This window comes from Maylandia zebra, linkage group LG5, assembly GCF_041146795.1.
Source record: "Maylandia zebra isolate NMK-2024a linkage group LG5, Mzebra_GT3a, whole genome shotgun sequence".
NCBI classification, from domain to species: domain Eukaryota; kingdom Metazoa; phylum Chordata; class Actinopteri; order Cichliformes; family Cichlidae; genus Maylandia; species Maylandia zebra.
In genome coordinates, this window is record NC_135171.1 from 34,863,841 (window position 1) to 34,879,155 (window position 15,315).

General features: G+C 40.1%; 1 protein-coding gene across 8 annotated transcripts in view; it reads right to left on the reverse strand.

Moving 5' to 3' along the window:
• Positions 1–15,315, reverse strand: part of tead3b (TEA domain family member 3 b) — a 31,427-nt gene that overhangs the window by 7,320 nt on the left and 8,792 nt on the right. For 3 of the 8 annotated variants that reach the window (XM_004547560.4, XM_012918189.4, XM_004547559.4), the window contains exons 3-6: positions 11,368–11,622; positions 1,017–1,081; positions 416–478; positions 219–281 (exon numbers count right to left, since the gene is read on the reverse strand). In XM_004547560.4, coding sequence (XP_004547617.1) covers positions 219–281; positions 416–478; positions 1,017–1,081; positions 11,368–11,491 — 315 coding nt within the window. In that variant the 5' untranslated portion in view covers positions 11,492–11,622. The remainder of the gene's footprint in view (positions 1–218; positions 282–415; positions 479–1,016; positions 1,082–11,367; positions 11,623–15,315) is intronic. The other 5 variants (XM_012918191.4, XM_004547563.4, XM_004547561.4 and 2 more) reach the window with 2 other exon arrangements.

Here is a 15,315-nt window from a genome sequence, read left to right on the forward strand (position 1 = left end):
TCTCTGTCGGTGCATTGTATGCATGGCACAGATGCAATATTATGATGATTTCTAAAGCTTAACTGTTAAACAATAATGCGCATGGCAAGCTTGCATCTACTTATGCAGCCAGAATAAACCTCATCTTAAAGCAAGGACTGATAAATATATTCACAAATTAGCAGGTTAGTGCCAAGCCAAGCATTTACCAGCCCCACAGGCCGCAGTGAAGCGCATACCTTTAGCTTTGACTGGATCTCGCGAGATTTTCTCCGGGCGAGAACCTGCAAGTGGCTAGAAACCTGCACAGAAAAATAGCCAAGAGGAGGAAAGAAGAAAGGAGACAGAGAGAGAAGAGAAGAAAGAGAGAAGCCGTAACCAAAGAGGAAAGAGACGCCCAGTCAGTGTTGCCGGGAGGCAGGCTGGCAGCACCTACCTTTATACCCGCCTGGTATTCACGAACTTTCTTCCGTGCTAACACCTGTATGTGACTAGACACCTAAAGGGGTGTGAAACATCATTTGAGCATAAAAATAACATGCATGCAGATCCATGCACACAGGCCACACATCTATACAAGTGCTGATCCACACACACACACACACACCTACACACACACCTACACACACACACACACCTTTTACAGGATCATGACACACACTAAGAAATCTACACATAAAATAAGAAAGTGGATTTAAAGGACAAAGCCGTTATTTTTTCATATTAAAGTCTAGACAGTTAATTGAATGAACTAATTAATAAAAAATGATAAGTTAAAGGTTTATTTATAAAGACAAAATGTATTTGTTTAATGTTTCAGTTTGATAATTTGTGGTCTATACTATTTTTGTCCAAAATCAAATCAATTGTTAATAATAATACAGTAAATTTTAAAACCAGACTTGTCCTCTGAAGTACTCATAATCCACTTTTTTTAAGGAAGCCACCAGACAAAGCTGTTTTGATGATGGATTTTTTTCTACGTCACCCAGTCAGCAGCTGGACCCAAACATTAAAGTCGTAAAAAACTTGATTACCTGTTTTCTTGTCCGGGTTTTGCCTGTTCTCAGCTTGATGTACCTCGCTATTAATTCATTGCGACCTGTAAAAGAGAGACAAAAAAAGTGGGGGCTTATCTTACAGGATGGTAATTGGATTACACTAAGCACAGACAGACAAACAGCAGGTGTCTCCAGAGTCACTTTTAATACAATGACACACAAACTGGCAGACAGATTGAAAAAAAAAATATCATTCAACATTTGGAGATTACTTGCAATATCACAAACTGGACAGAAGGTGGCACTCTTCTCAAGTCTTGATCTCATGTCAAAAGAAAAGTAGTGTGGCATTTCTCAAAGCTCAGAACACTTGTCAGGAGCCACAGAAACACCTCTGTTTCCTATAGGGAGATTTTTTTTAAGCAAATTAGCAAAGAGTACATTTATTTGTTTTATCCCTGGGTTTTCACTAGATTGTTTCACACCTCCTTAAATTCAGCTCACATGGCCCTGAAGCCTAATTACAAAGAGTACTTAAAAACAGAACCGCGTTTTTTTTTTCCCCATGCCATAACATCTACACTCGACATTCTGCACAAACAGGTTGTGCAGAGAACAGGATTCTATTTCGGGCTTTCACTGTCCTCTATATCTACAGTGCAGCGCATGTGATTCATCAAGCCATACCTTTTCAACAAACTGCAGCTGTGGTCATGCAAAAATCATCTCTGGAGTATGAGAAGTGCAAAAAGTGTTATTATGTTGTCTCAGTGGAAAATCAGTCCATCAGTGCTTTCAGTTATCTTCTCTGCCAAGTCACGCTTATTAGGTTTCTGTGGCTGAAAATCGGGCCAGAGGGAGAGGCTGAACTGCCGTATTATTATGAATAATGGCCTTAACTCTGCTAAACTTGCTGACATAAATTTACACCAACAAAAGTGGTCAAGATGCGCCTTCATGAACACACAAAAGACTATGTGTCTAGATGTTCAACAGCTTTCCAGACACATAATGGCAGCAGAAACAAGTCCTGTTTTTTTCACTTTAGCACTTGGCCTCCGGAAGGCCATGGTTAGTGCAATTACCATAAAAGTACTGCAGGCCATCTCCAGTAGGCTTGCAGTACTCACCGTACAAGCCAACCACTCAGTCCGGCAGTCGGCCAGCAGAGCAGAGCTGAACTGTCTGCCGATACTGAGGTAGTCCCTCCCCTTCTGCCCCGGGCCAAGGATGGACACACCCGCTTCAGCGCCTCCGCATTCCTAGCATTCCTCTAAGCCTGTCACATCTGTGCTAGCCAGTCTGATTGGCCTGGGCCCGTGAACACAGCCAGAACTCGGGTGAACACACATATGTTCATATGCACTCCCAGCCCTGGGAGAAGCAGGGGTTAGAGCTGGAGTGAAGGCCATCAGGATGGGGTAAGGGGCAAAAGGGCAGCTGAGAAGGGCAGTAACTCTTGCAGGAAACACAAAGCCATAACTGTCTCTGCCAGCAACTGCCACCTGGCAGTAAAGTAGCCCATTTCCCAAAACAACAGCACCCTGTGACCCCGCAGTCAGCAGACAGCCGCACCTGCTGCCGACCATCCCAACAGAGTGTGGCAAAGAAAGAACAATGACATCAACCCCCACCCAACTGTCACTCTCAATCGCTTCAGCTGGCGAAAAAGCAATGCAGCAACAACAACCCCACAGTTCTGATATGAATATAACCGATATCTCACTGTACATTACTGTGTACTGAAATTAACTTGGTGCTACAGGCTTGACCAAGAAAGAGAAGAACTTGAAAGATGTGGATGAGGTGTAACTCGCACACTTTCCGGACTACAAAGAGGTTGAATAAAACTCAACTTTCTGTTATGGTGATGTCAAGATGTTAAGATTTTTGAAACTTCCCACAGTGATGAGCAAAGTAAAGGCTCTGAATTGTGTGGTAAATGATAACCTTTCACCTGTTGGACAGTGAAGTTCTTTAGTTGAGGTGCTGAGAACCAAGTCTTCATTTTGTGGACCTTGGAGGTGTAACTTATTTTGTAAAGAGTTTTTCCTTTTCTTTTTTTCAGATGCACAGCAGCTGAATCATACTGGTAAAGCTTGCAGGGGAAGGCCTGAACAACTAAATGTAGTACCAGGAATTATGTCAACCATCTGAAATGAAAAGCATGACATCCTTTAAAGATGTTACCTACAGCTCATAAGGAAGTGACTTGGTTTTTTTTTCTTTTTTGTTTGTTAGTTTTTTTATTTTAATTGTATATTGCCAATCTCCTTAAATGGGTACGAACTGCACAAGCCAACATTATAGCCCAGTTGTAACTAGATTACATCTAGACACAGGTAAGAAAAATTGGAATTCAAATTGTGGATAGTGATTTTAAGCAAAGGTGATCCTGCACCCTTATTTTAAGCAGGAATAAAAAGGTTCCTGACTATAAAAATATATGGAGGCAGTAGGTGTAATATACTCCGAAAATAAATTAACAAAATAATTCATTCATTAATTTCTTAAAAACATCAAAGCAGTAGCAACAGTGTATGCCAGTAGCTGTTTTGTGCTAATTAATACTTCAGCAAGTTCTTCTTTAGAAAGAATACCCAGAAAGACCGGTTAGATTAGTTGATACTTTTTAAGGATACTACTTCCTTAAAACTGTAAGACATTAAAAAAAAAAAAAAAAAAAAGCAACAGAGAATCACTGCGTCTTCAATCCGCACCCGCAGTAGCAACATCTGCTCAGATTTGACACGGTCAGGGGGATCAGAGCGGGAGTAGCACGGACTGCAGGGGATCATGACAGGTGCTTACAAAAACACAGACACACTTGTACAGTGGTATGCAAAGTCTCATTGTCCTCTATTTTCTCTACATTTGGTCTTTCCATCTCTCTTTCCGCCTTTTGAACTGCTTATGACTTTTTTGTTGATTGCTCAACACCCCCTCAGATCGCTGCAGGCTGCCATTCTTAACCTCTTCATTGACAAGACACGCCTATCTTTTTCTTATACTACATTACTGCTGGAATTTTCCACTTACACACCAAGATAGTGAGCAAAAAGGTACTCTCTCTTCACTCACCATAACCCCCACCACCCAGAACCTTTTATACGCCCTTATTATCTTCTCTCCTCCCTTGCCATAACACTGAGGTAATCCAAAATTGCTAACATACTGCTCAGCCATGACTGAAAACATTCCTTACATCTCAGTGAGTAACTGACAGAGAAGCTACATGGCTGCTCAGTCATCATTACAAACCAAAGCTGCCCACCCCCTTTTCTTTTTCTTAAATATGTCCACATACATGCTGTGTTTTGTCAAAGTTGTGCACATGCACCGAACCTGCTGGCAATTCAACATCAGTCCACGAAGGTAGGAACAGACATAAACCCTTGTTTAGCACTCAAATCTTTCTCTACTTTTATTACCCAGAGTGCTCTTTAGTAGTGACAGCTGCAGGTCTAAAAGAGAAAAAGGTGTGTGCTTTGGGTTTGACACACCTGTTGAGGCCAGAAAACGTAGGTGAACAACATGTCAGCACAGCCCCAAGGCCAAACAAGACGGGCAACATTTTTTCCATCTTCTAACGACACTTCCTCTAAATTTACTGTGTGCCATGAGCCAACCATTTCATTTTACCAAGAATAAAGTGCCTGACTCTTGTTTAAATGTTTTATTTTTCATTAATCTGAAAAGATGCATACGATAATCTTTACCTGTAACAAATGAGTTCCTTTAATCTGAACAAATGATCTGAAAAAGCAACCAAAAGGTTTGACATTTTGGTAAATATTTACTTACGAATAAGATGAGATGACTGACTCCCCTCACCTGTCTGTTATAAGGTTATTAATATAACCTTATAAGCTTGCATTGTAGCATTATATGCATTATAGCTTGCATTGAATTTTGTAAGCAGGTTGCTTGGTCCTATCCCCAAGTTTTTAAAAAAAATCCACAAACAAGCAGCTCTAAAACTTGTTAAAGACATTAAGTATATTTAAAAAGTTGGAGCATAAAAAATAAAAGTCAAGTATGGGGGTCATAAAACCATTAAAGTTTGCTTTTATAGGGGCATGAATTAGCTACTTGACTTTGAGACAGTGACCTCTGAGTCTAAAACATAACCAACCTCATTGGTGTTCAATTTTTCAATTGTAGTGTATTGCATTTTACTTCCTGCATTGAATGCAAGCAGAATCAAGCCAATTAATTAAATAATAGCAACTTAGGGTAATAAAACTTTAGTGGCAATGTGTCGTCTTTGAGCAATATTTTTTTCTCTCTTGGACACTGTACTTGGAGAATGACTTTTAATAATAATAATAATAATGGATACTTTATTGATCCCCATGGGGAAATTACTTGTTTTTCTCTGCATTTGACCCATTCACTCAGTGAAGCAGTGGGCAGCCCACTAAGCAGGCGCCCGGGGAGCAGTGTGTAGGGACGGTACCTTGCTCAGGGGTACCTCAGGGTAGCCGTTAAGTGGATTCGAACCGCCGACCTTCCGATCATGGGGCGACCACTTTACCTACTGAGCTATCCCTGCCCTTTTTTACGGCGCCCTACAGCTGCTAAAACACCAGTTTACACAGAAAACCTTAAATTTTAATCAGAACCATTTACCATTTACTCTTTTAATTTAAAGCTTTTAATTTCATGGTTGTGCAAGGGGCAAATTGTGTGTGCCACACCTTCTTCTAAAAATGCCCCTATACATTCTGTTATTAGCATTAATTAATTTCTTTTTACCTCTTACAAAACTGCTACAATCACTTCTGTTGCACTACGTAAGATCAAAACCAACTTAACAACAATACAATACAATATAGTAAGAAGAGGCTATTTTGAACTGGACTCATGTCGGTTGACAATTCCGGAGCTGTGACAGAATGAATATATTAAGGGTGCAACAATACACAAAATTCACGGTTCGGTTAGATACTTTGATGTCAAGGTTCGATATTTTTTCGATACAAAAGAATGTTCATGCTTTTTTAATTTGTCATTTATTAAAATTATAAATATATATTTTAACTCAAAAGTAGTTTTTAAATTTAATGTTGCTGAAACAACAAAATAAAAATAAAAAAATCTATCTGATCGAGGAATCACTCATCTTTGGAAAAGAGAGTTTATTACAGAGAAATGGCTCTTTCCAAAATAAAAGCTATACTATGCGCTTCTTCTGGGCTATATTCTCAGCAGCATATTAAAATATCAGGTCCCCATAAGGAGAATCCTGTGCTAACGGCTGTCTAAATGGCTCAGGTAAAGTTTGTAGCATGGGTGCTTGTTGTTTTTGTCGGCTTCTACTTGTCTTTGCACTAGGATGATGTCGGCGTAAATGTGCAGTCATATTCATTGTGTTCCCACTAGTGCTGTCAGCGTTAATCTGAAATGACGTTAACGCAACAACACGGAAAATCTCCGTTAACGAGTTACCGCGGATCGCCCTGTGCAGCAAACTGGGCTAACGCAGTAGTTCCCACCCATGTAGGGTTGCCAACTCCCTGAAAAATAAATAAGGGACACCTCGTGGCCAGGGCCGGGCGACCCAGTTGTCTTCACCCTTCCCAGTGTGGTGAATTTTCTAGCTCTTTTTTTGTGTGTGAAATTATTTTTTTAACCATTTGACTTGAAGTTGATTTAAGTAGATGCATATTCTATTCTTTGTGATATGAACACATGTGAAACAAATGATCATTTAGCCATTTATTTTTAGCTCAAAATGACAACATTAACACAGTAAAACAGGTCTCTTTCTTAAACAGAAGCCTGTCATGCTTAACTTTTGAGAATATAAGTAAATCTTTCTTTAAAAGCACTCTGTCCTGCTTAACTTAAAATAATAGAAAACAATAGAAAGAAAAATATTCTTGTAACAGTGCACATTTAGTGCATTTAGTACAATTGGCTTCAGTTGAGGTATTATTTCAGCTTTTCTAATGCTAATCAGCTGCTCCTGTTTGTAAACCCGCTTGTTCCCATGATTACGCATCATAACTCATCATCATTATTCATCTATGTATTACTTTTATGTATTAGTCATCAATTTGTTGTAATCATCTATCCTTGCAGTTGTTTATTACACAAAATAAATTATATTATCACACTTCTGGCCACATAGCGCTGATATTCATTGCACATGCCCATATTAACTTTTTCCAGCCAGGTGTTTTCCTTTTCCCATTCTTCCCTTTCTCTGAGGGGAACAAACATTGCTGCTCTAGTGCTGGGCTCACACTGTGCGGTTTTTGGCCCATTTTGAGCCGATTTTTGACCGATTTTGGCCTTCATCGTGCGTCGTGTAGTATACGTGGGGTAACGAGAAGTGATTAACACCTCACGACCAGCTCCCGATCATCAATCGCTCGTGAGGGTGTCACCACAGGCGCTCACACTGCTCACGCGCAAACGTAAACGTTGGTGAAAAAGACGTTGCAGCACGGCTGTGCAGCGTGTGATCTGGACACAAGCGATGGAGGCACAACTTGTAGAACTTTGGAAAGCTCATCCGAGCCTTTTCGATGTGGCATCACAAAATTATCACAACCACAACAACCGTGAAAATAGTTGGATTTACACTGCTGCTCAATCACAGCTGCCTGATCAATGTTTTTCATTAGCAATTTAGCAAAGTTGATGGTGGTGGTGTGTCTGTATGAGTGAAAGACAGAGAGAGCGAGCGACAGATTTTCTGTTATAACCTTCATGTTATGGAGGCACAGTGTGAGCACTCAGGTCGCATCAGAGCATCGGGCGGTATAGTGTGAGAGTACATCGTGACATACGAACTTCTAACCCCTGCGAGTCAATCGTGCAGTTTGAGCAGGAGCTGAATAACGTGACTGAAAAAAATCGCACAGTGTTTGCCCAGCTTTAGGTGTACTGTCATCCGAGACTTGCACCGCAGAGTCGGCGTTTGTTCCCCTGTTGGCCATGCTTCTTGTTGTGGTCATCTGTTGTCTTCCGGTATTTTCTCCGCAAGCGACCTTTCCTCGACCAATGAGATGAGCGGTAATCTGAATTGTCATACTCGAATTGTCATAAGTGTGCTGTCAGCTCATTGGTCACAAAGCAGGAGAGGGGCTGGGAATTATGTTTTCAAACAAAGTGTTAATTCCATAAACATTTATAGACTACTTTTGATTCTCACTGTATTACGGGACAAAGTGCGTCCCTTATTAGCTCAATACGGGACGTGTACTTTTGTTTCGAAATACGGGACGATTCCGTATTTTAAGGGACGGTTGGCAACCCTACACCCATGTAATTGAGCATTGCGTGACACATCCGACATACTGTTTTACTTTTGTCCATGACTCGCTTACCTTCAGGGTCATACTTCACATGAAGACCAAAATAGTTCCAAAGGCCAGATCTGAATGAGGGTGGGGGAGGTTCAATTTGCCAAGTTGCAACTAGCTTAGTTTCTGTCTTGCTAGCTTGAGCTGCGCTCAGTGGATCTGCACTCGACAGTGCAGCCTAGGCGGAGTAGTCGAACGCAGATCCACTGAGCTCTCAACACAGACAGCGTTGTCAGAAGAAAAGTTGATAAAATAAATTTAAAATTTTGTATTGTTCGATATATATGCCTACCGAACTGAAAGCACTGTATCAAACGGTTCAATATCGATATGAGTATCGTTGCACCCCTAATATATATATATATATATATATATATATATATATATATATATAGAGAGAGAGAGAGAGAGAGAGAGAGATTTACTTTTTAACATTATGAATCTGATTGTTAGCACATGATTTAATAAAACTTATTGTTGGGCTTATTTGAACTTTCTGTCACCCCTGAGCTATGTAAGTGACTGGAAATGGCACTGGGAAGTCTAGACAGGCTTGTGGAGCAGTGAACACATGAGTATAAAGTAGTCTTTTCTTGCGAATGGAAAGTTGCAAAGGTTTCCCAGCAAATAAAAATCCTGGAAGAAAAAATGGAATTCCCAATGGGAGGGATGACTTGCCTGCTTTTGGAGGCCATTGGAGTCTGAGACTGCTAGGTAGACAGTCTTACATACAGTGCAATCGTTAACATTCCCCTAACCTCACGTCAGGGCAGCTTTTAGATGTCTGAGGTAATCACCTTGTGAGAAGGCTTCTTCTGGGGGCATTCCTTGGCTCTCCCAGCAGAGCCTCAGATGACTTATTGTAAAAGGAGAGGGTGTTTAATGCTCTAGAAAAAAAAAGGGCTTCTAAAAGGGGTCTTGACAGTTTGTTGCTGAAGGGGCAGGTTTGTGCAAAGCCTGCTTCTTTGTTGGTGTTCTCATGACAAATGTATGGAAGGGAAGACACAGCACTGCACAGCTAAAGTGGAATAAAAATTTACTTGGGTAAATTTGAAAATGCTTCAAAAGTTTATGTGTGTGCAAAAGTCAAAGCATGTTCTAAACTAGCTCTGGCACCTAGTAGAAATATGTCACAATATTTTTCCCATTATATCATATGTATATGTTTATGCATGATATTCAAATCTGCCAGAATAAAAAGTTGATAGATGTTATTTGATTTCATATAAAAATTAAAAATATAAATCGCATATAAAATTAAATCGCATTGGATAAAACCCAACCAATCTTGTTGTCAACCAGTACTAACCTGTCATAAGTGTATCAGCATAGGTGTATCCTGTGCGCTAGACACCTACATAAAAATTTAGATCTTTGGGATAATTTGTGCCATCACATAGTGAGAGCAAACTGAACTACATTATTTACACTATATGTATATGTCATTTATTTGTTAAATCCATGCTAAAATGTTCCTTTTTTCGGGCGGATTAATCTGTAACCGTATTTAGCGTATCAGCAAAACCATAAAATATTCAATTTAAAATTATCCAAAAGAAAAGCAGTATGTCAGAAATATTTGATAAACTAATTATTAGAAATTCATCTACGCAAACAAAAATTTTAATAAGTTTTGAGTAATCGTTTAATCCACCACGTGTTTCATGACTACTTTGTTCCTTAAGGCAGGTTGAGAGTAACAACAGAAGCTGCAGCAGTGGCTGAGTAATCTCAGGTATGTGCCTGTCCTTGAATATCCGAATCTGCTGAACAAATGAGGATAAGATTCCATCTTGGTTGAATCATGCCAAAAGAATCCCATCTGACGTCAAGCAAATAAAAGCCACACAAGAAACAAACACCGATGCTTCTAAGATACACAGTCCCTCTGACATTTTGATGGCCATGATTGATGGTTTTTATGGTTGCACTGAAGCTACAATAAGTTTAAGCTTTTAGAGCCTTGATGGACATTAATTAAAGGGCAGGAAATTCTTACTAAGCACAAGGGGGCTGAGTTACAATGCTGAAAAAAATATCACTGCAACTTAGCAAAATCAAAAAGAGGGCACAGCAAGTACAAACGTAAAAAAACCAGCTTGATTTCTCGCATTCAACATTTATGGCTCTTCAGCTACATTTCCAAGATAAAATAATAAAATCTCATTAAGAAAACAGTCTCGACATTAGGAATGGGAGAGTACGATCAAAATAATCAAAGACAAGTGTGTTAAATTTCCCACACCTGCATGCGAGTGAGTCTACGGAAGGCCTTGCCAACATATCCATCTGGAGCGTTTCAGGACATTAGGGGCTCAACACCTGCAATTTAATGGACACGCTGCAGGAAACAGCGCAACTATTCCGAAACCATATGGATGTTTAAACTCTTCGGCAGAACAGCAGGCCAATGTGATGTTTTTGTTCTGAGTCTCGATTCATGCTGGGCTAATTATTGCTAATTTAACTGAGCCATCCTGCATCAAACGCAACAGTTCTCCTGAAAACCAGCTTTAACCGGTTACCTAAAGGCAAAATTCTCCCAGTGATACCAGTGTGTTTAAGAAAAAAAAAAAGTATATAAGATGTTGTTCAGAGATAAAAAGAAGACAAAGAGGTTGTGTGTCTAACAACATAATGTCGAGAAGGACAGGTTGTGAAATAGTAGGAGGGGAAAAAAAAACCCCAAAGCAATAAAAACACTCTGAAGAAAAAGACAGGTGTAAATCAATGGGAGAGCAGCCGATTTGCTCTCAGGACAGCAATAACCAGCTCTGAGAGTGCTGGTACGACTGGAAGAACCTGCCCCTGGGTCACAGCACAACAGGTACAGACTTGTTAAAGAGAGCTCTGAGTGGAAAGAAAACATTCTGTAGCAAAGTTTTGAGCGCAAAAAGAAGAAAAGTATTTTTCTCATTTCTTTTCAGGAAAGTATTACCAGTGTTTGTTTTCTTTTAGCCACAAGTCTCTGTGGAATGAATGTTTTTCTCATTTTCGTGCATTCATTATGGAGTGGATTTCCATGTAATTGTTGTTCTTTTGTTACTCTGGCAGTTATCCAGTGAACTCACCATACATCTTTCCCTCATCTGACAAGATGATTTTCCTCCTTCCACAGGGAGGGTAGATGGCGAGGGCCTCCTGGAAGCTCTGCTCAATGTCTGGGGACCACACACCCTCGGCATCCCCGTCCATGGTCTTGTCTTCATTGTCCCCGTCCAGCCCATCTTCTGGGCTACCGTTGGCACTCCACTCGTTGGACGCAATTGTGGCGGCTCCACCTGGGCCCAACCCCGAGCCCCGGTATCAAAGGATCTGTAGGTGATCTGTTGAATACAGTTGCATAAACATTTTTAAAAGTCCCATACTGATCGCAATTTTTATGATCATCACCAGAGCACAACCCAACAAACAGTGTTTTTCACCCAAACAGCAAGTTAAAGGGTCTGAGGAAATGTAGAAACAGTTTATCGTTAGTCCAGCGTTATTTGGAAACGCTCATTGAAAAAGTATTGTCTGTTTTGCCAAATCCATAATTTAACCCTTATTTGTTGCCAAAAAAGAATATAAAACAAATCAGTGAAGCACAATGTTTCACTTCAGTTCCTATTACTATTATAATTATTATTACTATTATATATTTTTTCTCCAGTAAAACCTCACCTAGTAGAATTTACAGATGTTGCCATAGTAGAAGTTTGATCTTCTACTAGATCAAAGCCATTGTTTACACAATGGCATCCATGCTGGTCCCAGCTTTACACTTAAATGTCCAAATTAAGCAAAGGTACAGGACATGTGGCATTATCTGGCAACACACATAAAATGTCCAACATAAAATTGTCTTATTTTTGTGCGGAGGTCATGAATTTGATGGACTCGCTGTGATATGTGCTAAGCAGCAGGCAAATGAGTCAGGAGTGAACAACTGTCTTACATTGTTCTTAGAGTTTATGAAGCAACACTGCTGAGCTTCAAAAAAAATAAATTTTGACTTGATGCCTTCTATGAACAGACACCAGATAACCTTGAGGAGATATCTAGTAAAACTCAATCAATTCAGTTAAATCTAAGACAACTCAAATTTGACTCAAATCTCAAATTTGTCTTTTTTCTTTGAAATCCTCACAACTGGAAACATTTGACTTGAGCAAAGAAGATCTCCTTGAAAAAGGAATGTTGTTCATCTATACAGCCACTACCTTCTTTGACGTTTTTTTTTTATTGCAGTCATTAAATTTGCAAGAATAAACAATGCAACCCGTAATCATTATGATAATTTCCTTGATTTTATGTCTCTGAAATGGTCAAATGAATTCAAGATATTCCATAAAACGAAGTTTAAAGACCTCACTAATCAGCGCTGGCCTCAAAGAATTCTTGTGGTCTGGGAACTGTGTTCCAGTGTGGTTGGCTTATGGCTGACTGCAGGCATGGCTCTTAAGTATTTTTCAAGCTGCCTTTTCAGCATTGTATTGTTTCTAAAATGGAAGTCTATGAGGTAACCATTATCCTCCCAGGATGCTTATGTTTCTGCTTCAGCATTTCTGCAGATACTGACAAAAATAAAGTATAATGGATAAATACAGACCCCAGCCAATTCTTTTTTTCATTACTGACCATTATTTTACGAGGTTTAGAAATGCAGGATATCATAATAGCATAAAAATCAACCCATAACATTTCTATTCTCAGGTGAAAATATAAAAGAGTAACAATAGTGAATAAAACCCCTGTTTGTAATGGCAGTTTTACAGCCAAGACATTTATAACATCCTCTCTATATTGCAAGGTAAAGAAACTACAACTTCACAAATGGAAACAACGGTACAACACACTACGAGGAACTTGATGAGACAAGAGAGAATAAACTCCCTTTTAACAAGAAGAAACTTAAATATAAATGTAAAAAAAAAAAATACTATACATACACTATAATGTATGAAATTCATCATTCATGAGCACAGGAATCTCTCCTAGGCTTTCTTTTTCCATGCTTTTCATCAGTACGTAGAACAACACACACACACTTTACAATTACTGTAGCTATAACAAAATGCCTGATGGTGAAAAGCAGAGGCGAAGGATTAGTGATGCTTTCATTCCCTTCCCATCATCATTTAAAAGGAATTACAAAAGATCAAAGGTGAATAGAGTATGGCAATACTGTTCCTGCAGTGAAATTCTACCACAAGCAACATGCAACATTAATTTTGACACTGAACCAAAGCGAGAGTTTGAGAAATATCCACAAGTCAAGCTGCTAATTTTAGCTGAGAGGGTCCTGGTTACGGTGGACCCTTTGAGACAGGGTCACGGTGTTAAAACTCAACACTGAAACTGAGCACTCATCAACAGCTCAAATGATCTCAGTCCTCACGAATCACTGGGCTGGACTGCTCCCAGTGACTGCTAGAGTTGGGGTTAGTTTAATTATAATCTATCCAGCCAATTTGTGGGGGGGGGGGGGGGGGGGGAATTGTGATACTTTACTGATAAATAGGAATCAAAAATGTGTGCAAGTAAACAATTAGAAAGCCCTGCACTGACTTGTGTAAAACCATTTCATAAACTATGAATTGCCATTTAATTACTTATGTAGAAAAGAAAAAAATCTGGTTTTAACTTCTAAAAAGTGATGATTTCTTACATTTTGCACTGCTAAAGAAACAAAACAAGAAGTGGAAAACAAACCAACAATAAAAAAAGTTTGGGCCTACAATGTCATGTGGGTAGATAAATTAAGACATAGGGAAATGCTCGTTATGGTTTCCAACAGCAAAATATGATGATTTCAAGTGCAATGTTTTATTTCACCAACATTTCAAAACCCTAAAATAATCAATCTACTATAATACATGGCATATTCTAGCATCACATCTTTACATTTTAGAAGCTAAAACCATAAAATGTGTAAGCAGACTGAAACAACCACAAGAGTTTCGCCAGTGCGATTTTTACTTTGTTGTCACGCTGTCCGCATTGGAACAAATTAAAAACTAAACCAGCACAAAAGGTACACTTCTACAAACAATAATGCAATCTTCAATACACGTCTATCTCAATCTCAAGTATAGCATATGGTGGTCATATAGCTTGGTGTGAAGATGTCTTTCAAAGTATGTCATTAATGTGTGCGCAGGTGCTGCGGGGTAACGGGCTCAGTAAAGCCGAGACCGTAATCATAGGCTGATGGCACAGTTAGGGAGGCGTGGAGGGAGAGGTGGCTGCTGTTGTTTATCTCCAATTATAGCAGAGAAAACACTGCGAACCTCCTCTGCACTGTGAGCAGTGAAGAGCCGCAAACAGCGCTCAATGTAACATCAGATCCGACGACCTCAATGGAGCTCCAAGTGCTCACAAGAGCGTGTTCAAGTGAGGTGCTGCAAAAGAGAGGCTCTTCACTAAGAGAGGGGCCTGAATTCCAGACATGTCCTTATTAAGAAAGGGCTGCGAGTGCTCACTGTTTCTCCTCCTGCCTCCCTTGTGTCAACCCAGCACCCTCCCCTCCCTCCCCTCCAACGAGCACTCAGAACGTCTTTACCCAAATAAGGACAGGAGACCAGGGGATGCATGTATGGGAGGAGGAGTGGGTGGTGGGTGGGTGGTTTGGATGGTAGGTTTAGAGCAGAGGGGGAAAAGGGGTGTGTATGGGGGGTGGGGGGGGACTAGGGGGGGACTTTGGAGGGGGGAAGGGGGGTCCAATTTAGGCGTCCACTTTGGAGTCTGGAAAACAGTGGGATTGTTCCAGCTGGAATGCAACATCAGCAGTGAACACGCTCCCACTTTGTGACGCTCAGAGCTCAGACTAGAGGGAGGGCATTGTCAGTGGAGCAATTTTTCAATACATCTCCGAGTGGAGTCACGGGATTTAAGTCAGGACAATGGCCCCGACATCATGATAAATGTTGGACGGACAGTCTTATGGACTCAAACGCAACAGCTAGTTTCATACTTGTAGAGAGCTCCAATTAAATGAGTCAGCATGTGGAGGTTTGGGATTTAGTTGTCCAACATGA